Below are 23,036 nucleotides of genomic sequence, written 5' to 3'. Positions count from 1 at the left end.
GGATGCCAGTCTTCGGGGTTGGGGGGCAGTGACCGGCTCATTATCGCTTCAGGGTCGTTGGTCCGCGGAAGAAGCACTTCTCCCCATCAACATCCTGGAACTGCGGGCTGTGTACAGGGCCCTGCAGTCGTCCGGCCCTGCTCTTCACGGAAGGGCGGTTCAGGTGCAGTCCGACAACGCCACCACGGTGGCGTACATCAACCACCAAGGGGGAACTCGCAGTCGGGCAGCAATGTCGGAGGTGTCTCGCATTCTTGCTTGGGCGGAGTGTCACGTTCCAGCGATCTCGGCAGTCTTCATTCCCGGAGTCCTCAATTGGGAGGCGGACTTCCTCAGCCGTCACGATGTGCATCCCGGGGAATGGTCGCTTCACCCAGAGGTGTTTCAGCTACTCGTGGACAGGTGGGGGCTGCCGGAGCTGGACTTGATGGCCTCCCGTCACAATCACAAGTTGCCCGTTTACGGGTCAAGGACAAGAGACGCAGGCGCCTGTCTGGTAGACGCTCTGTCGGTGAAATGGACGTTTCACCTGGCGTATCTGTTTCCTCCGATATCCTTACTTCCTCGGGTTCTGCGGAAATTCAAGCAGGACGGCGGCACGCTCGTGCTGGTGGCTCCGGCGTGGCCCAGACGTCCTTGGTACTCCGATCTGAGGTGCCTCTACATCGACGCTCCGTACCTTCTTCCTCAGCGTCGGGACCTGTTGTCTCAGGGGCCCTGCCTTTACCCGGATCTGGGTCGGCTGTCTTTGACGGCGTGGCTCTTGAGACAGCCGTCTTGAGGTCTAGGGGTTTCTCCAGTTCAGTGATTGGTACCATGCTTAGGGCACGCAAGCCTGCTTCCGCGCGGATTTACCACAGGGTGTGGCGCACTTATTTTCAGTGGTGTGAATCCAGAAACTATGATCCGCAGGTGTTCCGGGTTTCCAGAATCTTGGAATTTCTTCAATCGGGTTTGGACCTCGGCTTACGCCTGGCCTCTCTGAAGGTTCATGTGTCTGCTTTGTCCGTGTGGTTTCAGCGACGGATTGCTACACTGCCAGATGTTTACACCTTTTTCCAAGGTGTTCTCAGGATCCAGCCTCCCTTCGTGCCCCCGGTGGCTCCGTGGGACTTGACGGTGGTACTGAGGGTCTTGCAGGGTCCTCCTTTTGAGCCGCTTGAGTCGGTGGAGCTCAAGTGGCTGACGTTTAAGACCATTTTTCTCCTGGCAATTGCTTCGGCCAGGAGGGTTTCAGAATTGGGGGCGCTTTCCTGTCGCCCTCCTTTTCTGATTTTTCACCAGGACAGGGCAGTGCTCCGCACGCGTCCTGAGTTTTTGCCCAAAGTGGTTTCAAAGTTCCACATTAATCAGGAACTTGTTGTGCCAGCTTTTCAGTCACCTGATCTTTCTGCTGGTGAGGCTTCCTTGGATGTGGTCCGGGCACTTAGAATCTATGTGGCCCGGACTGCTTCGGTTAGGAAGTCGGATTCTTTGTTTGTCCTCTTCGGTTTTCACAAGAGGGGTTGGCCTGCCAACAAGCAAACGTTAGCCCGTTGGCTTCGTTCAGTTATTTGTGAGGCTTATGCGCAGGAGGGTTTACCTGTGCCAGCCTCTGTTAAGGCTCATTCCACTCGTTCTGTGGGTCCCTCTTGGGCTGCTAGACGTGGCGCCTCCGCTGTTCAGCTGTGTAAGGCGGCTACTTGGTCTTCAATTCAGACGTTTTTGAGGTTTTATGCGTTTGACACCTTCGCCTCTCAGGATGCATCCTTTGGGCGCCGGGTACTCCTTTCAGCACAGGAGCGTCCCCGCCCTTAGTTGAACTGCTTTGGGACATCCCCAAGGTCAACCCTGTGGACCCCCTATGGACCCTGAAGTAGAAAACAAGAGATATGGTAAGAACTTACCTTTGTTATCTCTGTTTCTACGAAGTCCATAGGGTCCACAGGGCGCCCGCCCTGACGCACCTGGCTTCAAATGGGCTGTGTGGCTGGTCACCAGTTTTCCGTCTCCCATTTCTGTGAGTATGGTTTCTTGTGTGTTCCAGTCTTCCTTCTCTCTGTTTAGTCTCCTCCTCCGGCCTTAGCTGCTTACCAACTGAGGTGCCTGTGGCCGGGGCGGGGTATAGAGGAGGACGGACCCAAGTGCATCCTGGGAGCAGCAAAGCTTTAACTGCGTGGTGCCCGTGGATCCAGATCCAGCTATACCCCAAGGTCAACCCTGTGGACCCTATGGACTTCGTAGAAACAGAGATAACAAAGGTAAGTTCTTACCATATCTCTTGTTTTCGGCCTTCTAAACGGCCTTTCGGGTCTCAGACGGGTAAAGACATGACGTCTGATGACGGTGACATTATTGACTTTTTCAGACACGAGACCCTTAGTGCAAAGGAGGCGTAGTCTGGGTCTAAAGTCTATATACCTGGCCTTCTACGGGCAGTCCGTGCGGCTTTGGTTATTACATATCCCCCGTGGCTAAATCCAAATATGCCTTCTTTAAGGATAAGGGTGTTGCCACTGTAATCCCTCTATCTGGTCAGGTGGATCATTTAGAGGAGGCGTGGAAAATCCGGGTAAGCGGTTCCAGCCTCAAAAACGGTTGACCTTTTGCATACCCCTTTTGCGGATAATTACATTTCCGAATGGGAGTTACCTTTACGGGTAGATTCTCATATTACACGCCTAGTGAGGAGTGCTACGTTGCCCATGCCCTCCAGGTCCTCTTTGAAGGAGGTTCCAGATTGCAAGGTGCAAATATATCTAAAATCCAATATTCCCTTGCTGGAGGGGCTTCCAGGCCGGCTATGGCCGTGTGCTGGGGGGCCAGAGCCATGGAACACTGAGTAGGTAACTGGATCTCTGCACACTGACTCTCCAGCAGAGCAGGTGGATAGTGGCAAATTCTCAGAGACTTTGCCACGTTCATAATGAGACTGTCTTACATATAGCCTACTCCTTTCCAGAATCTCCTCGGCAGCAGTAGCGGCTTGCCTCTCCCTGTGGTTGCGCTCTTGGAAAGCGGACGCAGATTCCATTTGGAATGCTTTGCCTTTTTCGGGACAAGTCCTGGTTGGCCCTCGTCTGGACGCAATTGTGGCCCTGCAGGCAGCAGCTACGTCTGCGTGTCTGCCATCGGCTACAGTCCCATCAGGGTATGGGACTTTGTTTTTTCGGCCCTGTGAGACCAGGGTAAGTCTAAAATACAGCTTTCCAAGACAGTCAGTAGCCAGGAAATCTGCTCAGCCATAAGAACAGGCTTGGAGTACAAGACGTCCTACTCCCAAGTTGGACTATAAGCCTTCAGCCTCACGGGACGGGCCTCCTCTCGGGAGCCCCCAGAGTTGGAGGCCGGCTTCTCCAGTTCGCCCAGTGCTGGTGTCTGACCACCACGGACACTGGGGTAAGAGAAGTATTTTCTTGAAGGTATGTCCTTTCCTCCCGGTAAAAGCCTCCCAGACGTTTTTTCGTTACAGGTCTTCTGTCAATTCAGGACAAGGCCCTGTAATTTTTGAGGGTGTTACACTCTATGCTCCAGGCAGGAGTTATAGTACCTATTCTGTTGCCCCAAAGGGGAACGAGGTATTACTCCATCCTCTTTCTGGTACAGACACCCAGTGGGTCTTACCAGGACATTCTCAACCTCGAATCCTTCAACAAATTCTTAAGGGTTCCTCGGTTCGGGAGGGGGACCCTGCATTCCATCATTCAATGGAGCCTGGGAATTTTGTGGTGTCGTTGGATATATTCAGGGTGACTACCTGAGTATCCCTCTTTTCTTAGCACACCAGTGTTTTCCTCAGGTTTGCAGTGGTTGATAAGCATTTCCAGTTTCTGGCATTGCCCCTTGGTCTGGCCTCCGCGCCTCACGGTTTACCAGGGTCATGGTAGTTATGGCAGCCCACCTGCGGATGCAGGGGGTCCGCTTGTTACCCTATCCGAGTGACCTCCTGTTGCCACAGTCTCCAGAGATACTTCAGTGCCATATGCAACGGACAATATCTGTGTTGCTACGTTAGGGCTGACTGATAAACTGGAAATGGTCCTCTCTGATTCTTCACAGAGGATGCTCCATATCCCAACATCTGAGGATCTTTGTGATTGAGGAAAAGATCTCTGCATTACAGGCAAAGGTACGCAGTTGCCTGCAGAGTCGCCGAGTGTCTATTCACTTGGCAATGTGGTTCCTGGGTTCCAGGATGTCGCTGTTCGACATGGTGGAGAGTACCCAGCTTCACTCTAAAGAACTTGATCCTCTCCGGATGGGATGGGTTGCCCCATAGGATAAAGTCAATAGGCTTTCCCCGGAGGTTTGTCTTTCTCTGGCCTGGTGGCTGCAGAAAGCTCACCTAAACAAGGGGCACCCCCTTTGGGATTGCGGACAGGGTCCTTCTGACGACGGACGCCAGTATCCGTAGCTGGGAAGCAGTGACGGGTCCACACTTGTTCCAGGGCAGGTGGACACCAGTAGTTTTTGCGCTTCCCATAAACATCTGAGAACTCTGAGCAGTATTCGGGGTTCTCCAGCATGCAGGACAGGTCCTCCACGGAAATACCGTGCAGGTACAGTCTGACAACGCCATCATGATGGCTTATGTAAACCACCTAGGAGGTTCCCGAAGTCAGGCGACACTAACAGTGGTGTCCTGAATTCTGGCTTGGGTGGAAGGCTATATCCCTGCCGTCATCGGCAGTGTTCATTCAGGAATCCTCAGATGGAAAGCAGGCTTTCTCAGCCGTCAAGACGTGCATTCAGGGAAATGTCCTCTTTATCAGGAGGTGTTCAATCTTCTGGTGAACAAGTGGAGCCTTTCAGAGATGAGACTCTTCTGATAGACGTAGGTAGGCCCAGTGGACCTTCCAAGTTGTGTACCTCGTCCCTCCGTTATCCCTTCTTCCTCCAGGAATAGCAAGAAGGAGGCACGCTCCTGCTGATAGCTCCAGCGTAGGCCAGATGGCACTATTACTCAGATCTTCGGAGCCTCTCAGTTAACACTCCGAAGCTGTTGCCTCTACGCCCGGACCTGTTGTCTCAGGATCCTGGCTGATACCCAGACCTGGGTTGTCTGTCCTTGACGGTGTGGCGGTGGAGACTGCCCTCTTAAGGTCTAGGAGTTTTTCCAGCTCTATAGTTAACAGGGGCTCTGTCCATGCTAAGAGCTCGGAAGTTTTTATCTGCAAGAATTTACCATTAGGTATGGTATACTTTCTTTCAGGTGTCGCCCTAGAGGCTAGGCTCCTCGGGTATTCCGGATATCCAGAGGTTGACTTTCCTACAGGTGGGCTTAGATAACGGTCTTCGCCTTGCTTACCTCAAGGTGCAGGTTTCTGCCCTGTTAGTATGGTTTCAGTGTAGGATTGCTACTCTTCCTGATGTCCGCACCTTTGTGCAGGGTGTACGTTATATTCAGCATCCCGTTGTTCCACCTGTGGCTCCTTGGGATTTGGCTGTGGTTCTTAGGGCTCTCTGAGGACCACCTTTTGATCCACTGGGCTCAGTGGATTTCAAATGGCTTACGGCTAGGACTCTATTCCTTCTGGCTCTTAATTTGGCCAGTAGGATCTCAGAATGGGAGGCTCTGTCATGTAGACCTCCCTTTTTCTCATCTTTCCTAGGAACAGGGCAGTGCTTGCCTTTACTTCCCCAGTCCTGTCTGCTGGTGAGGCCTATTTGGCTGTGGTACGGTCGCTAAGAATTTAAGTTGACCGTACCAGTCCATTTAGGAAATCAGACTCTCGGTTTTGTCCTTTCTGGTTTCCATAAAAAGGGTTGGCCTGCCACTGCGCTAACTTTGGCAGGATGGATTCACAGGTCTTCCTGTTCCATCCTCTATTAAAGCTCTTCCACTAGGTCTGTGGGTCCTTCGTGGGCAGCTCGACGTGGCGCCTCAGCGGTGATTGGCAGCCACGTGGTCATCTGTCCATATTTTTGTAAGGTATTATGCTTTTGATACCTTCGCCTCTCAGGATGCTCCCTTTCGGCGGCGGATTCTCCTTACAGCACAGGAGCGTCCCCACCCTTAAAGGATACTGCTTTGGGACATCCCCAAGGTATCCTGTGGATACCCTATGGACCCTGAAGTAGAAAATATGAGCTATGGTAAGAACTTACCCTTGTTATCTCTATTTCTACGAAGTCCATAGGGTTCCACAGGACTCCCGCCCTGTCGCACCTGTACTGCAGATGGGCTTTGATCTGGTCACCGGTTTCTCCGTCTCCTTCTGGTGAGAATGTGATTCTTGTGTGTTCCAGACTTTCTTCTCTCTCTTTTTTGCTCCTGCTCCGGCCTATGGCTTGTTACGAAACTGAGTGGCCTGAGGCTCGGGGGCGGGGTATAGGAGAGGGACCCCAGTGCATCCTGGGAGGCTGAAAATTTAACTCTGTGGTGCCTGGATGTCTGCCGCCATCGCCTATACCCAAAGGTATCCTGTGGAACCCTATGGACTTCGTAGAAATAGAGATAACAAGGGTAAGTTCTTACCATATCTCATATTATCCTGCCCCCTGTCTATCACCCCCCTCCCTCTGTGTGCGTATATCCTGCCCCCTGTCTATCACCCCCCTCCCTCTGTGTGTGTGCATATCCTGCCCTTTGTCTATCACCCCCCTCCCTCTGTGTGTGTATATCCTGCCCCCTGTCTATCACCCCTTTCCCTCTGTGTGCGTATATCCTGCCCCCTGTCTATCACCCCCCTCCCTCTGTGTGTGTGCATATCCTGCCCCCTGTCTATCACCCCCCTCCCTCTGTGTGTGTATATCCTGCCCCCTGTCTATCACCCCCCTCCCTCTGTGTGTGTATATCCTGCCCCCTGTCTATCACCCCTCTCCCTCTGTGTGCGTATATCCTGCCCCCTGTCTATCACCCCCCTCCCTCTGTGTGTGTATATCCTGCCTCCTGTCTATCACCCCCCTCCCTCTGTGTGTGTGCATATCCTGCCCCCTGTCTATCACCCCTCTCCCTTTGTGTGTGTGTATATCCTGCCCCCTGTCTATCACCCCCCTCCCTCTGTGTGTATATCCTGCCCCCTGTCTATCACCCCTCTCCCTCTGTGTGTATATCCTGCCCCCTGTCTATCACCCCTCTCCCTCTGTGTGTGTGTATATCCTGCCCCCTGTCTATCACCCCCCTCCCTCTGTGTGTGTATATCCTGCCCCCTGTCTATCACCCCTCTCCCTCTGTGTGTGTGCATATCCTGCCCCCTGTCTATCACCCCCCTCCCTCTGTGTGTGTATATCCTGCCCCCTGTCTATCACCCCCCTCCCTCTGTGTGTGTATATCCTGCCCCCTGTCTATCACCCCTCTCCCTCTGTGTGTGTGTATATCCTGCCCCCTGTCTATCACCCCCCTCCCTCTGTGTGTGTATATCCTGCCCCCTGTCTATCACCCCCCTCCCTCTGTGTGTGTGTATATCCTGCCCCCTGTCTATCACCCCCCTCCCTCTGTGTGTGTGTGTGCATATCCTGCCCCCTGTCTATCACCCCTCTCCCTCTGTGTGTGTGTATATCCTGCCCCCTGTCTATCACCCCCCTCCCTCTGTGTGTGTATATCCTGCCCCCTGTCTATCACCCCCCTCCCTCTGTGTGTGTGCATATCCTGCCCCCTGTCTATCACCCCCCTCCCTCTGTGTGTGTATATCCTGCCCCCTGTCTATCACCCCTCTCCCTCTGTGTGCGTATATCCTGCCCCCTGTCTATCACCCCCCTCCCTCTGTGTGTGTGCATATCCTGCCCCCTGTCTATCACCCCCCTCCCTCTGTGTGTGTATATCCTGCCCCCTGTCTATCACCCCCCTCCCTCTGTGTGTGTGCATATCCTGCCCCCTGTCTATCACCCCCCTCCCTCTGTGTGTGTGTATATCCTGCCCCCTGTCTATCACCCCTCTCCCTCTGTGTGTGTATATCCTGCCCCCTGTCTATCACCCCTCTCCCTGTGTGTGTATATCCTGCCCCCTGTCTATCACCCCCCTCCCTCTGTGTGTGCATATCCTGCCCCCTGTCTATCACCCCCCTCCCTCTGTGTGTATATCCTGCCCCCTGTCTATCACCCCCCTCCCTCTGTGTGTGCATATCCTGCCCCCTGTCTATCACCCCTCTCCCTCTGTGTGTGTGTATATCCTGCCCCCTGTCTATCACCCCTCTCCCTCTGTGTGTGTGTATATCCTGCCCCCTGTCTATCACCCCCCTCCCTCTGTGTGTGTATATCCTGCCCCCTGTCTATCACTCCCCTCCCTCTGTGTGTGTGTGTGTATATCCTGCCCCCTGTCTATCACCCCCCTCCCTCTGTGTGTGTGTGCGTATTCTGCCCCCTGTCTATCACCCCCCCCCCCCCATATGGAGGTCTCTGTACACCTTACCTCTCTCTCTCTGTATCTCAGGTTGAATTGTCGCACTTTGCTGAGAGCTCGGCTCTGTCCCATCAGCCACTGACTTCTGACTTCCGCAGCATGTTTGAGGCCTGTAACCTGAAGGACGCTCTGCAGCTCATTCCCCTGGTTCACAGTCAGGTCCTAGAGGACACTGATCCAAAACCACCACAAATAAACGGTATGGTTCCTGATGATCGCTCCCTTATGATCTGGCCCTGATGATTGAATCGGTCCCTGTAGCGGTACCTTATGATCGGTCCCTGTAGCGGTAGAGATCCCTGATGATCGCTACCTATAGCAGTCCTTATGATTGGTCCCTGATAATTGAATTGGTCCCTGTAGTGGCCCCTTATGATCTGTCTTTGTAGCAGTCCCTGATGGTCTTTCCCTGAGGCGGTCCCTTAGGATTGGTTCTGAAGATCGGTCCCTGATGATTGAATTGGTCCCTGTAGTGGTCCCTGATGGTCTTTCCCTGAGGCGGTCCCTTAGGATTGATTCTGATGATCGGTCCCTGATGATTGAATTGGTCCCTGTAGTGGCCCCTTATGATCTGTCTTTGTAGCAGTCCCTGATGGTCTTTCCCTGAGGCGGTCCCTTAGGATTGGTTCTGAAGATCGGTCCCTGATGATTGAATTGGTCCCTGTAGTGGTCCCTGATGGTCTTTCCCTGAGGCGGTCCCTTAGGATTGGTTCTGATGATCGGTCCCTGATGATTGAATTGGTCCCTGTAGTGGTCCCTGATGGTCTTTCCCTGAGGTGGTCCCTTAGGATTGGTTCTGATGATCGGTCCCTGATGATTGAATTGGTCCCTGTAGTGGTCCCTGATGATCAGTGCTTATGCCTGGTATATCACTGTAGAGTGAGATAAAGACCTACTGTAATTGGCATCTTCCTTTATTGATTTTGCCGAGTGATTTTATTATTAATGTTATTGAGTTTCATACTACCCTGTTCTGTGTGCAGTGTGAGTGGGGCGCTCATTAGGGATGAGCCCTTCATTAGGGATGAGCCCTTCATTAGGGATGAGCCCTTCATTAGGGGTGAGCCCTTCATTAGGGGTGAGCCCTTCATTAGGGGTGAGCCCTTCATTAGGGGTGAGCCCTTCATTAGGGGTGAGCCCTTCATTAGGGATGAGCCCTTCATTAGGGGTGAGCCCTTCATTAGGGATGAGCCCTTCATTAGGGGTGAGCCCTTCATTAGGGGTGAGCCCGTATGGGCAGTAAGTCATTCTTTAGCTTTTTCCTCCCGCAGTTCAGAAAATGACCAACTTGCCAACACACATCGCCTGGATCATGGCCACCCGCCCGCTCTTTATGTACCCGGAGCTGCTGCCCATTTGTGCCATGAAAGCTAGAGGACCAAGGGACCGAGTGTTCTTCACCAAGGCTGAGGATAAGTGAGTGTTCCGTTCCGGTGACATTCCGGCATGCCTCTGCACAGTTATATATATATACACCCCCCCCCAGCACTGATACTGATCTCATCCGTACACTCTGCTCCCTCCTAGCTTACTAGCTCTAGGGCTGAGGATAAGTGAGTGTTCCGTCCTGGTGACATTCCGGCATGCCTCTGCACAGTTATATATATATACACCCCCCCCCCAGCACTGATACTGATCTCATCCGTACACTCTGCTCCCTCCTAGCTTACTAGCTCTAGGGCTGAGGATAAGTGAGTGTTCCGTCCTGGTGACATTCCGGCATGCCTCTGCACAGTTATATATATATACACCCCCCCCCAGCACTGATACTGATCTCATCCGTACACTCTGCTCCCTCCTAGCTTACTAGCTCTAGGGCTGAGGATAAGTGAGTGTTCCGTCCTGGTGACATTCCGGCATGCCTCTGCACAGTTATATATATATACACCCCCCCCCCCAGCACTGATACTGATCTCCTCTGTACACTCTGCTCCCTCCTAGCTTACTAGCTCTAGGGCTGAGGATAAGTGAGTGTTCCGTCCTGGTGACATTCCGGCATGCCTCTGCACAGTTATATATATATATATACACCCCCCCCCCCCCCCCAGCACTGATACTGATCTCATCCGTACACTCTGCTCCCTCCTAGCTTACTAGCTCTAGGGCTGAGGATAAGTGAGTGTTCTGTCCTGGTGACATTCCGGCATGCCTCTGCACAGTTATATATATATATATATACACCCCCCCCCCCCCCAGCACTGATACTGATCTCCTCTGTACACTCTGCTCCCTCCTAGCTTACTAGCTCTAGGGCTGAGGATAAGTGAGTGTTCCGTCCTGGTGACATTCCGGCATGCCTCTGCACAGTTATATATATATATACCCCCCCCCCCCCCCAGCACTGATACTGATCTCCTCTGTACACTCTGCTCCCTCCTAGCTTACTAGCTCTAGGGCTGAGGATAAGTGAGTGTTCCGTCCTGGTGACATTCCGGCATGCCTCTGCACAGTTATATATTTATACACCCCCCCCCCCAGCACTGATACTGATCTCATCCGTACACTCTGCTCCCTCCTAGCTTACTAGCTCTAGGGCTGAGGATAAGTGAGTGTTCTGTCCTGGTGACATTCCGGCATGCCTCTGCACAGTTATATATATATATACACCCCCCCCCCCAGCACTGATACTGATCTCCTCTGTACACTCTGCTCCCTCCTAGCTTACTAGCTCTAGGGCTGAGGATAAGTGAGTGTTCCGTCCTGGTGACATTCCGGCATGCCTCTGCACAGTTATATATATATATACACCCCCCCCCAGCACTGATACTGATCTCCTCTGTACACTCTGCTCCCTCCTAGCTTACTATCTCTAGGGCTGAGGATAAGTGAGTGTTCCGTCCTGGTGACATTCCGGCATGCCTCTGCACAGTTATATATATATATACACCCCCCCCCCCCCCAGCACTGATACTGATCTCCTCTGTACACTCTGCTCCCTCCTAGCTTACTAGCTCTAGGGCTGAGGATAAGTGAGTGTTCCGTCCTGGTGACATTCCGGCATGCCTCAGCACAGTTATATATATATACACCCCCCCCCCCCCAGCACTGATACTGATCTCATCCGTACACTCTGCTCCCTCCTAGCTTACTAGCTCTAGGGCTGAGGATAAGTGAGTGTTCCGTCCTGGTGACATTCCGGCATGCCTCTGCACAGTTATATATATATACACCCCCCCCCCCAGCACTGATACTGATCTCCTCTGTACACTCTGCTCCCCTAGCTTACTAGCTCTAGGGCTGAGGATAAGTGAGTGTTCTGTCCTGGTGACATTCCGGCATGCCTCAGCACAGTTATATATATATATATATACACCCCCCCCCCCCAGCACTGATACTGATCTCCTCTGTACACTCTGCTCCCTCCTAGCTTACTAGCTCTAGGGCTGAGGATAAGTGAGTGTTCTGTCCTGGTGACATTCCGGCATGCCTCTGCACAGTTATATATATATATACCCCCCCCCCCCCCAGCACTGATACTGATCTCCTCTGTACACTCTGCTCCCTCCTAGCTTACTAGCTCTAGGGCTGAGGATAAGTGAGTGTTCTGTCCTGGTGACATTCCGGCATGCCTCAGCACAGTTATATATATATATATATACACCCCCCCCCCCCAGCACTGATACTGATCTCCTCTGTACACTCTGCTCCCTCCTAGCTTACTAGCTCTAGGGCTGAGGATAAGTGAGTGTTCCGTCCTGGTGACATTCCGGCATGCCTCTGCACAGTTATATATATACACCCCCCCCCCCCAGCACTGATACTGATCTCCTCTGTACACTCTGCTCCCTCCTAGCTTACTAGCTCTAGGGCTGAGGATAAGTGAGTGTTCCGTCCTGGTGACATTCCGGCATGCCTCTGCACAGTTATATATATATACACCCCCCCCCCCCAGCACTGATACTGATCTCCTCTGTACACTCTGCTCCCTCCTAGCTTACTAGCTCTAGGGCTGAGGATAAGTGAGTGTTCCGTCCTGGTGACATTCCGGCATGCCTCTGCACAGTTATATATATATATACACCCCCCCCCCCCCAGCACTGATACTGATCTCATCCGTACACTCTGCTCCCTCCAGCTTACTAGCTCTAGGGCTGAGGATAAGTGAGTGTTCTGTCCTGGTGACATTCCGGCATGCCTCTGCACAGTTATATATATATATATACACCCCCCCCCCCCAGCACTGATACTGATCTCCTCTGTACACTCTGCTCCCTCCTAGCTTACTAGCTCTAGGGCTGAGGATAAGTGAGTGTTCTGTCCTGGTGACATTCCGGCATGCCTCTGCACAGTTATATATATATATACACCCCCCCCCCCCAGCACTGATACTGATCTCCTCTGTACACTCTGCTCCCTCCTAGCTTACTAGCTCTAGGGCTGAGGATAAGTGAGTGTTCCGTCCTGGTGACATTCCGGCATGCCTCTGCACAGTTATATATATATACACCCCCCCCCCCCCCAGCACTGATACTGATCTCCTCTGTACACTCTGCTCCCTCCTAGCTTACTAGCTCTAGGGCTGAGGATAAGTGAGTGTTCCGTCCTGGTGACATTCCGGCATGCCTCTGCACAGTTATATATATATATACACCCCCCCCCAGCACTGATACTGATCTCATCCGTACACTCTGCTCCCTCCAGCTTACTAGCTCTAGGGCTGAGGATAAGTGAGTGTTCTGTCCTGGTGACATTCCGGCATGCCTCTGCACAGTTATTTATATATATATACACCCCCCCCCCCCCAGCACTGATACTGATCTCCTCTGTACACTCTGCTCCCTCCTAGCTTACTAGCTCTAGGGCTGAGGATAAGTGAGTGTTCCGTCCTGGTGACATTCCGGCATGCCTCTGCACAGTTATATATATATATATATATATACACCCCCCCCCCCAGCACTGATACTGATCTCCTCTGTACACTCTGCTCCCTCCTAGCTTACTAGCTCTAGGGCTGAGGATAAGTGAGTGTTCTGTCCTGGTGACATTCCGGCATGCCTCTGCACAGTTATATATATATATTTCTACTTCAGGGTCCATAGGGGGTCCACAGGGCTGACCTTGGGGGGTATAGGTTGGGAACCAAATCCGGGCACCACGCAGTTAAAGCTTTTAGCTCCCAGGATGCACTGGGTCCACTCTCCCTATAACCCCACCCCCAAGCCAGAGGCACCTCAGTTTAAGTTGGTGCCCGGCCGGAGTCGGGTCACCGTTAGCGCAGGGGGAGCTGATTAGCAGCCCCTAAGCTTATTTTATTTTTTTAGGGACAAAGTTTTTTCCATGGACTTTGGACTCTTCAGAGCGGCAGCGTCGGACTGTCCATAGGACGTCTAAGCTGCCGCTCCGTCACCCCGCTGGCGCTGAGACGCCAGTACAGATCTGGGGATCTCAGCGGGACCCCAGAGTCTGTACTAGCCGGACTCTGTGGGCGCCCAGGACTGCTGCCGGATCCACGGGGAGCAGGTAAGGTCGCGGATCACCGCTTGCGGTGATCCGCGCATTTCAAATGCAGTCCTGTGCCTCCGGTCTCAGGGGACAGACCGGAGGCGCCGGCAGTGGCGGCGGGCCCCCCATACCCCGTGTGTCCACTAGACCACCAGGGACTTAACGATCGGTGCAGGGAGCCGGCGTCCCGGGAGGTTAATAGCCGGCCAGGGGAGGCAGCCTTCCCTGTTACAGCGGCTCCTCCCCTCAGCTCAGCGCGCCTTTCAGTATCCATAGTCTGGCGTCGCTGAGCTGCTTCCTCCGCGGGCCACGCTTCCTCTGAGGTCTCCAGCGGCCATTTTATCTCTGTGGTGCAGCAGAAATCTCTCAGGATGGCAGTGAGTCCAGTCCCCCTGCGTACCTCACCATCAGGTCAGTGTACACAGCGCTGTAGCCTTCCCAGACACTGACTCTGGGCAGTTGAATGCAGTGTAATAGTGCAGTATATTATATGACATGTTTATGTATATATGTATATATCTGCATTGTATGTGACTTATGCTAGTGCTGACTGTACTTTATTCTCTCACCTGTCAGTGTATATCTATCCCTTTTCTTTATCTGCCCTAATACAGCTGTACTTAGGGTGGTTCTGAGACCTCACATTTATATACTTGTTAATATTTGTGTGGTTTGTCACATACTGTTGCGTGCTGCACGTTGCCATATTTTAGATGGAACTGTGTGTTGCATACGCTGAAAATGGGTCCCTGCAGCTAATTTTTGGCATCAGTCAGGACCAGTATAGTGCTGCTTAATATTTCCGCCAAGAGGGTTGGTCAGATATGTCTGACCAGGAGATAGAGCGTTATACTGCACCCATTTTTACTATCCTGCAAGCCATGTGCTGCAGGTGTTAGTGCGGAGGATTTGACTCATAAAGGGTTCTGTATGTGGCGTCATCTGGTGCCGGCCTCTTTCACGACCCCCTTGGGCGGTTTGTTTTCTCAGGATCCTCTCAATTGCGGATCGCCGGGCGGGCCCCATTGTTGTACCTCACTTGGGGTTACTTCACCATACTGCCCTTTTCATCTCAGGGTATCTCGCAGCTTCTTGCACTCTTCCCCTGTGACACAGACTACCGCTCCCTGCAGGGGTTTTTCGCAGTATATGAATTCCCCCTGGTGCCACAATAGTCTGTCATGCCCCTTGCAGGGATTACCACAACAGCCACCCTGGGTGGATGTCGTTTTCTACGAAACGCTAATTGGCGTGGTTGACGCCCTGTGGTTACTTCCCAGTTTGCTCTGCGTGAACTGGGTACTGTTCGGGGCTCTTTCCCTCTTACACGGGGGGAAGCCTATTTCAGGTATTATTATCCCTGCTTTAGGGCTGGTAACAGGTCCATTCTGGTTAGAGTGAATGTTGACCTGCACCTGTATCATACACCCTCAGTATTACGTGCCTTCGGGTTACCTGTTGCTGACTAGCGGGTGGATCGCATAGCGGGACTCTGGCTGTTGCCAGATAGGAGGTGTTACAACAGTGTTTGGCCTCCTGTCCCAAATTCCCTGAGGGTCATCACGAGCCCCTCCTGGGGGGGATGGGCGTGTTACTCGTCTGATTACAGACGTTACTACGCCTCCCATTCCTGCGTGGTCGGATTCTTCGGATCCGTAGGTGGTAACTCTGCCTGAAATCAGTATACTTGCTTTCAGGAGTTGTTACCCATCCTACCATGGCTATAGCATGGTTGGTTAATACTATTGCATATTGGGTTGATGCATTTGTAACGTTTTTTCCCCTCCAACACGTCGGGGGTTCAAATGTATTTGGTCGCTCAGGTAATATATGCAGTTGTCATAGGTGGACATGCCTATATTGGATACCAGTCTCCTAACTTTCAGAGTTCCGGCTGCGACTGTATCCTCCGTAATACCCTATGGCTGCGCTCTGAGAATGCAGAGGTGCAGATACCATCTTTAGGGTTGATATTGTTTGGTCCTGACCTTGACAAGATTGTAGTAACATTGGCAGTATTACTAACGACAAGTTTACCGCTTTCAGCTATGCCCACTACAAGGCCTCAGACTAAGTCTGTTAAGTCTTTTTTGTCCTCTGGGTCAGCCTAAAGGTCTGTTTCTTCGTAGACTGTCGGCATCTACAAGGGCCGACATATCCAGTACCGAGCAGGCCTGGACTGCCAGCCGATCCTGCTTCTGAACCTACGGATATCTCTTCAGTCTGACGGGACAGGCCTACAACTGGGAGATACCGATTTTCTCAGTTCGCCCGGTATTAGTGTCAAGTTGCCGCGGCTACGTGGGTAGGAGGGTACGCCCTCTTTACAAGGGCCTTACAGATCCAGAAAGCTATGCAGTTGTTGCGGTAAGCGGAGCTAATTAGGCCATCCCCACTATCTCAGTGAGGGACTGGTTGTTCTGTTTTCTTTCTGGTGCGGTGGCTGAATGGTCCTCTTTGGCCTGTTCTCTGTCTCAATTCCCTGAACCAGTTCCTAAAGCTACCTGGGCTCAGGAGGAAATCCCTATGCTCCATCATACGATGTTTGGAACCTGGGGACTTTAGGGTATCAATGGATATACAGGACGCGTGCCTACGGGTACTTACAGAGACCTTTCCTCAGCATGGACTGAGGTTTGCTGTATCACAGCAACACTTACAATTTTTCGGGCTCTGCCTGTTGGGACTGTCCTCAGCCCCACAGGGGTTTACCAGCGTTTTGGATTTTCTGTCAGTTCTTCTGTTCAGTATATCCCAATGCTCCTGTACCTGGACGGCCTCCTGCTCTTAGCGGGATCACCGGGGTACTTTACGGCCAGGTCAGGATGACTGTGGCTTCTTCAGGGTGCAGACGTTTAATCAACGGGGAAAAAGTCCTCCCTGCATCCCTCTCTGGGTATTCTTCATCTAGGATCCCTGCTGGATTCTCAGAATCTGAGAATTCTTCTGGCGTAAGACGGAATCTCCTCTCTTCCATTAGGAGTACATGGTTGTCTGCGCAGTCGACAGATGTCTTTACACTCTGGGATGCATGGTGGAATGGGCTCAGTTCCATTCCAGGCCTTTCCATAATTGGCTCATCTCCAGATGGAATGAGTTTTTTCTGTCGGATAACTGTTCAAACGATGATGCTCTCTCCGGAGGCAAGTCGGTCCCTGTCCGGGTGGCTATGGCCATCTCGTCCAGGGTTTTCTTTGCTAGGGACAGTGTCTGGACCGAATCCTTTTCAGTGCAGTTGGACGTCTGTCGATTCCACCCTGTCAATTAACTTACTCTGGCATAACTCTTGTTTCCCGGTGAACCTGAAAAGGTTCAGTCCGACAGGGTCAGGACAGTGGCTTCCTTTTTAGCAACACTGTTCGTTGGGTGGCAATGACAGGTATGTCACATATTCGGACATAGTCCGAGGGTCTCCTCCCGACCATCTCGGCAGCGTTCATTTCAGGAGCTCTCCATTGGGAAGCGGGAGTCCTCAGCCGTCACGACGTGCATCCCGGGGACTAGTCTCTTCCCCAAGAGAGGTTTCATCTCCTGGTGAGCAGGGGGGGCCCCCCTGAGGTGACCCTCATGGCCTTCTGACTTTATCACACTATGGTGTTACAGTTCAGCTCTGGGGATTCTGAAGCAAACTTCAGCGACTCTTTGTCGGTGAAGTGGTCCTTCCACTTTGTGTACCTGTGTTCTCCGGTCTCCCTTCTTCCTCGAGGTCTTTGGAAGTGTTTTCAATCGAGACGGAGATGCTTTCCTGCTGGTGGCTCCTGATTGCCCCAGATGTCAGGGGTACTTGGATCTTCGGAGTCTCTACATCGATACTCCATCCCTGATGCTTCACTGCCCGGACCTGTTGTCTCAGGGTCCTTGGTTTTGCCTTGGACCTGGGTCGTTTGTCTTTGACTGTGTCCTTACAGTGGTCTTACGGCTTCCCTGGCTTGTCATCGTTGGAATGATTAGAGCACATGGATCAGCTTTTGCTGGGACCTACCACAAACTGTGGCAGCCATAAATCTTATGGTATTGTACCTGTCGATACAATCCTCCGGTGTCCAGGATTTCCAGATATTCTGGCATTCCTTCCGGCTGGCTTGGGTTTCACACTTGGCCTGGTCTTCCTGACAGTGCGGATCTCTACACTGTCAGTATGGTTAAGATATGGAATTGCTTCACTCTGGTATCCAGTTCATCCTTTGGAGTGTTTTCTTGATTATGCCTCCATTTGTCCTCCCTAGGGACTCCTTGGGAGTAAGTAGTGGTTCTTCGTTACCTCCGGGGACAGTCAATGGAACCGCTGGTTGTGATAGCCATTACATGGTCTATTGCTTAGGCTCTCTCTTTCTCTCAGGGTGTTTATATCAACCAGGAGAGTGTCTGAATTGGGAGCGTTCTCATGTGGCTCCCTCTTCTGGAGGGCATCATGTCAGGGTGGGAGTTGCTCTCGCCCTGTGTTTCTTCTTAGTGGTTTTCAGGTTCCATATTATTCTGGAACTTATGGTACGGCCATTCTGTCCCCAGTCCTCTCGGCTGGTGTGGCCTCATTGACTGTGGTCTGGCCTCTTTGGATTTATGTGATCCGTTCAGGTTCCTTACGGAAATCGGACTCCTTATTGGTGGTCTGAGATTTCTGGTTTTCACAGGAAAGGATGGCCGGCCTATAACCAAATGTTGACTTGGATGGCCTCGTAGGTCTTCCTCAGGGGCCTACCCATGGGTAGGCCTTCCTGTTGTTGATGCTTGTTTTTTCTCGGGCCATGTGACCCTCGTGTGCGGCTCGCTGTGGCGCCTCGGCTGTTTTGCCTTACTAGGTGGCCACGTGGTCTTCTGTCCACACCTTTTTAAGGTTCTAGGCATTGGTTTCCTTTGCCTCTCAGGATGCTTCCTTTTTGGCGACGGATTCTCCTCTCAGCACAGGAGCGTCCCCACCCTTGGTTGAACTGCTTTGGGACATCCCCAAGGTCAACCCTGTGGACCCCCTATGGACCCTGAAGTAGAAAACAAGAGATATGGTAAGAACTTACCTTTGTTATCTCTGTTTCTACGAAGTCCATAGGGTCCACAGGGCGCCCGCCCTGACGCACCTGGCTTCATATGGGCTGTGTGGCTGGTCACCGGTTTTCCGTCTCCCATTTCGGTGAGTATGGTTATTGAGTGTTCCAGTTTTCTCTCTCTTTTTCTCTCCTCCTCCGGCCTTTGGCTACTTACAAACTGAGGTGCCTCTGGCTTGGGGGTGGGGTTATAGGGAGAGTGGATCCAGTGCATCCTGGGAGCTAAAAGCTTTAACTGCGTGGTGCCCGGATTTGGTTCCCAACCTATACCCCCCAAGGTCAGCCCTGTGGACCCTATGGACTTCGTAGAAACAGAGATAACAAAGGTAAGTTCTTACCATATCTCTTGTTATTTATATACACCCCCCCCCCCAGCACTGATACTGATCTCCTCTGTACACTCTGCTCCCTCCTAGCTTACTAGCTCTAGGGCTGAGGATAAGTGAGTGTTCCGTCCTGGTGACATTCCGGCATGCCTCTGCACAGTTATATATATATATACACCCCCCCCCCCCCCCCAGCACTGATACTGATCTCCTCTGTACACTCTGCTCCCTCCTAGCTTACTAGCTCTAGGGCTGAGGATAAGTGTTCCGTCCTGGTGACATTCCGGCATGCCTCTGCACAGTTATATATATATATACACCCCCCCCCCCCCAGCACTGATACTGATCTCCTCTGTACACTCTGCTCCCTCCTAGCTTACTAGCTCTAGGGCTGAGGATAAGTGAGTGTTCCGTCCTGGTGACATTCCGGCATGCCTCTGCACAGTTATATATATATATACACCCCCCCCCCAGCACTGATACTGATCTCCTCTGTACACTCTGCTCCCTCCTAGCTTACTATCTCTAGGGCTGAGGATAAGTGAGTGTTCCGTCCTGGTGACATTCCGGCATGCCTCTGCACAGTTATATATATATATACACCCCCCCCCCCCCAGCACTGATACTGATCTCATCTGTACACTCTGCTCCCTCCTAGCTTACTAGCTCTAGGGCTGAGGATAAGTGAGTGTTCCGTCCTGGTGACATTCCGGCATGCCCCTGCACAGTTATATATATATATACACCCCCCCCCAGCACTGATACTGATCTCCTCTGTACACTCTGCTCCCTCCTAGCTTACTAGCTCTAGGGCTGAGGATAAGTGAGTGTTCCGTCCTGGTGACATTCCGGCATGCCTCTGCACAGTTATATATATATACACCCCCCCCCCAGCACTGATACTGATCTCATCCGTACACTCTGCTCCCTCCTAGCTTACTAGCTCTAGGGCTGAGGATAAGTGAGTGTTCCGTCCTGGTGACATTCCGGCATGCCTCTGCACAGTTATATATATATACACCCCCCCCCCCAGCACTGATACTGATCTCCTCTGTACACTCTGCTCCCTCCTAGCTTACTAGCTCTAGGGCTGAGGATAAGTGAGTGTTCTGTCCTGGTGACATTCCGGCATGCCTCAGCACAGTTATATATATATATATATACACCCCCCCCAGCACTGATACTGATCTCCTCTGTACACTCTGCTCCCTCCTAGCTTACTAGCTCTAGGGCTGAGGATAAGTGAGTGTTCCGTCCTGGTGACATTCCGGCATGCCTCTGCACAGTTATATATATATATACACCCCCCCCCCCAGCACTGATACTGATCTCCTCTGTACACTCTGCTCCCTCCTAGCTTACTAGCTCTAGGGCTGAGGATAAGTGAGTGTTCTGTCCTGGTGACATTCCGGCATGCCTCTGCACAGTTATATATATATATACACCCCCCCCAGCACTGATACTGATCTCCTCTGTACACTCTGCTCCCTCCTAGCTTACTAGCTCTAGGGCTGAGGATAAGTGAGTGTTCTGTCCTGGTGACATTCCGGCATGCCTCTGCACAGTTATATATATATATACACCCCCCCCAGCACTGATACTGATCTCCTCTGTACACTCTGCTCCCTCCTAGCTTACTAGCTCTAGGGCTGAGGATAAGTGAGTGTTCTGTCCTGGTGACATTCCGGCATGCCTCTGCACAGTTATATATATATATACACCCCCCCCAGCACTGATACTGATCTCCTCTGTACACTCTGCTCCCTCCTAGCTTACTAGCTCTAGGGCTGAGGATAAGTGAGTGTTCTGTCCTGGTGACATTCCGGCATGCCTCAGCACAGTTATATATATATATATACACCCCCCCCCCCCAGCACTGATACTGATCTCCTCTGTACACTCTGCTCCCTCCTAGCTTACTAGCTCTAGGGCTGAGGATAAGTGAGTGTTCCGTCCTGGTGACATTCCGGCATGCCTCTGCACAGTTATATATATATATACACCCCCCCCCCCCCAGCACTGATACTGATCTCCTCTGTACACTCTGCTCCCTCCTAGCTTACTAGCTCTAGGGCTGAGGATAAGTGAGTGTTCTGTCCTGGTGACATTCCGGCATGCCTCTGCACAGTTATATATATATATACACCCCCCCCCAGCACTGATACTGATCTCCTCTGTACACTCTGCTCCCTCCTAGCTTACTAGCTCTAGGGCTGAGGATAAGTGAGTGTTCTGTCCTGGTGACATTCCGGCATGCCTCTGCACAGTTATATATATACACCCCCCCCCCCCCCAGCACTGATACTGATCTCCTCTGTACACTCTGCTCCCTCCTAGCTTACTAGCTCTAGGGCTGAGGATAAGTGAGTGTTCTGTCCTGGTGACATTCCGGCATGCCTCTGCACAGTTATATATATATATACACCCCCCCCCCCCAGCACTGATACTGATCTCCTCTGTACACTCTGCTCCCTCCTAGCTTACTAGCTCTAGGGCTGAGGATAAGTGAGTGTTCCGTCCTGGTGACATTCCGGCATGCCTCTGCACAGTTATATATATATATATACACCCCCCCCCCCCCCCAGCACTGATACTGATCTCCTCTGTACACTCTGCTCCCTCCTAGCTTACTAGCTCTAGGGCTGAGGATAAGTGAGTGTTCCGTCCTGGTGACATTCCGGCATGCCTCTGCACAGTTATATATATATATACACCCCCCCCCCCAGCACTGATACTGATCTCCTCTGTACACTCTGCTCCCTCCTAGCTTACTAGCTCTAGGGCTGAGGATAAGTGAGTGTTCTGTCCTGGTGACATTCCGGCATGCCTCTGCACAGTTATATATATATATACACCCCCCCCAGCACTGATACTGATCTCCTCTGTACACTCTGCTCCCTCCTAGCTTACTAGCTCTAGGGCTGAGGATAAGTGAGTGTTCTGTCCTGGTGACATTCCGGCATGCCTCTGCACAGTTATATATATATATACACCCCCCCCCAGCACTGATACTGATCTCCTCTGTACACTCTGCTCCCTCCTAGCTTACTAGCTCTAGGGCTGAGGATAAGTGAGTGTTCTGTCCTGGTGACATTCCGGCATGCCTCAGCACAGTTATATATATATATATACACCCCCCCCCCCCAGCACTGATACTGATCTCCTCTGTACACTCTGCTCCCTCCTAGCTTACTAGCTCTAGGGCTGAGGATAAGTGAGTGTTCCGTCCTGGTGACATTCCGGCATGCCTCTGCACAGTTATATATATATATACACCCCCCCCCCCCCAGCACTGATACTGATCTCCTCTGTACACTCTGCTCCCTCCTAGCTTACTAGCTCTAGGGCTGAGGATAAGTGAGTGTTCTGTCCTGGTGACATTCCGGCATGCCTCTGCACAGTTATATATATATATACACCCCCCCCAGCACTGATACTGATCTCCTCTGTACACTCTGCTCCCTCCTAGCTTACTAGCTCTAGGGCTGAGGATAAGTGAGTGTTCTGTCCTGGTGACATTCCGGCATGCCTCTGCACAGTTATATATATACACCCCCCCCCCCCCCAGCACTGATACTGATCTCCTCTGTACACTCTGCTCCCTCCTAGCTTACTAGCTCTAGGGCTGAGGATAAGTGAGTGTTCTGTCCTGGTGACATTCCGGCATGCCTCTGCACAGTTATATATATATATACACCCCCCCCCCCAGCACTGATACTGATCTCCTCTGTACACTCTGCTCCCTCCTAGCTTACTAGCTCTAGGGCTGAGGATAAGTGAGTGTTCCGTCCTGGTGACATTCCGGCATGCCTCTGCACAGTTATATATATATATACACCCCCCCCCAGCACTGATACTGATCTCCTCTGTACACTCTGCTCCCTCCTAGCTTACTAGCTCTAGGGCTGA

General features: G+C 52.0%; 1 protein-coding gene across 2 annotated transcripts in view; it reads left to right on the top strand.

Moving 5' to 3' along the window:
• Nucleotides 1–23,036, top strand: part of GON4L (gon-4 like) — a 224,257-nt gene that overhangs the window by 87,276 nt on the left and 113,945 nt on the right. For both annotated transcript variants that reach the window (XM_088465207.1, XM_088465208.1), the window contains exons 16-17: nucleotides 8,351–8,519; nucleotides 9,592–9,736. In XM_088465207.1, coding sequence (XP_088321333.1) covers nucleotides 8,351–8,519; nucleotides 9,592–9,736 — 314 coding nt within the window. The remainder of the gene's footprint in view (nucleotides 1–8,350; nucleotides 8,520–9,591; nucleotides 9,737–23,036) is intronic.

This window comes from Taudactylus pleione, unplaced genomic scaffold (genome assembly GCF_031769625.1).
Source record: "Taudactylus pleione unplaced genomic scaffold, aTauple2 ptg001907l, whole genome shotgun sequence".
Lineage (NCBI taxonomy): Eukaryota > Metazoa > Chordata > Amphibia > Anura > Myobatrachidae > Taudactylus > Taudactylus pleione.
Note: the sequence above shows the minus strand (reverse complement) of the source record. Positions and strands in the feature narration are given on the sequence as shown.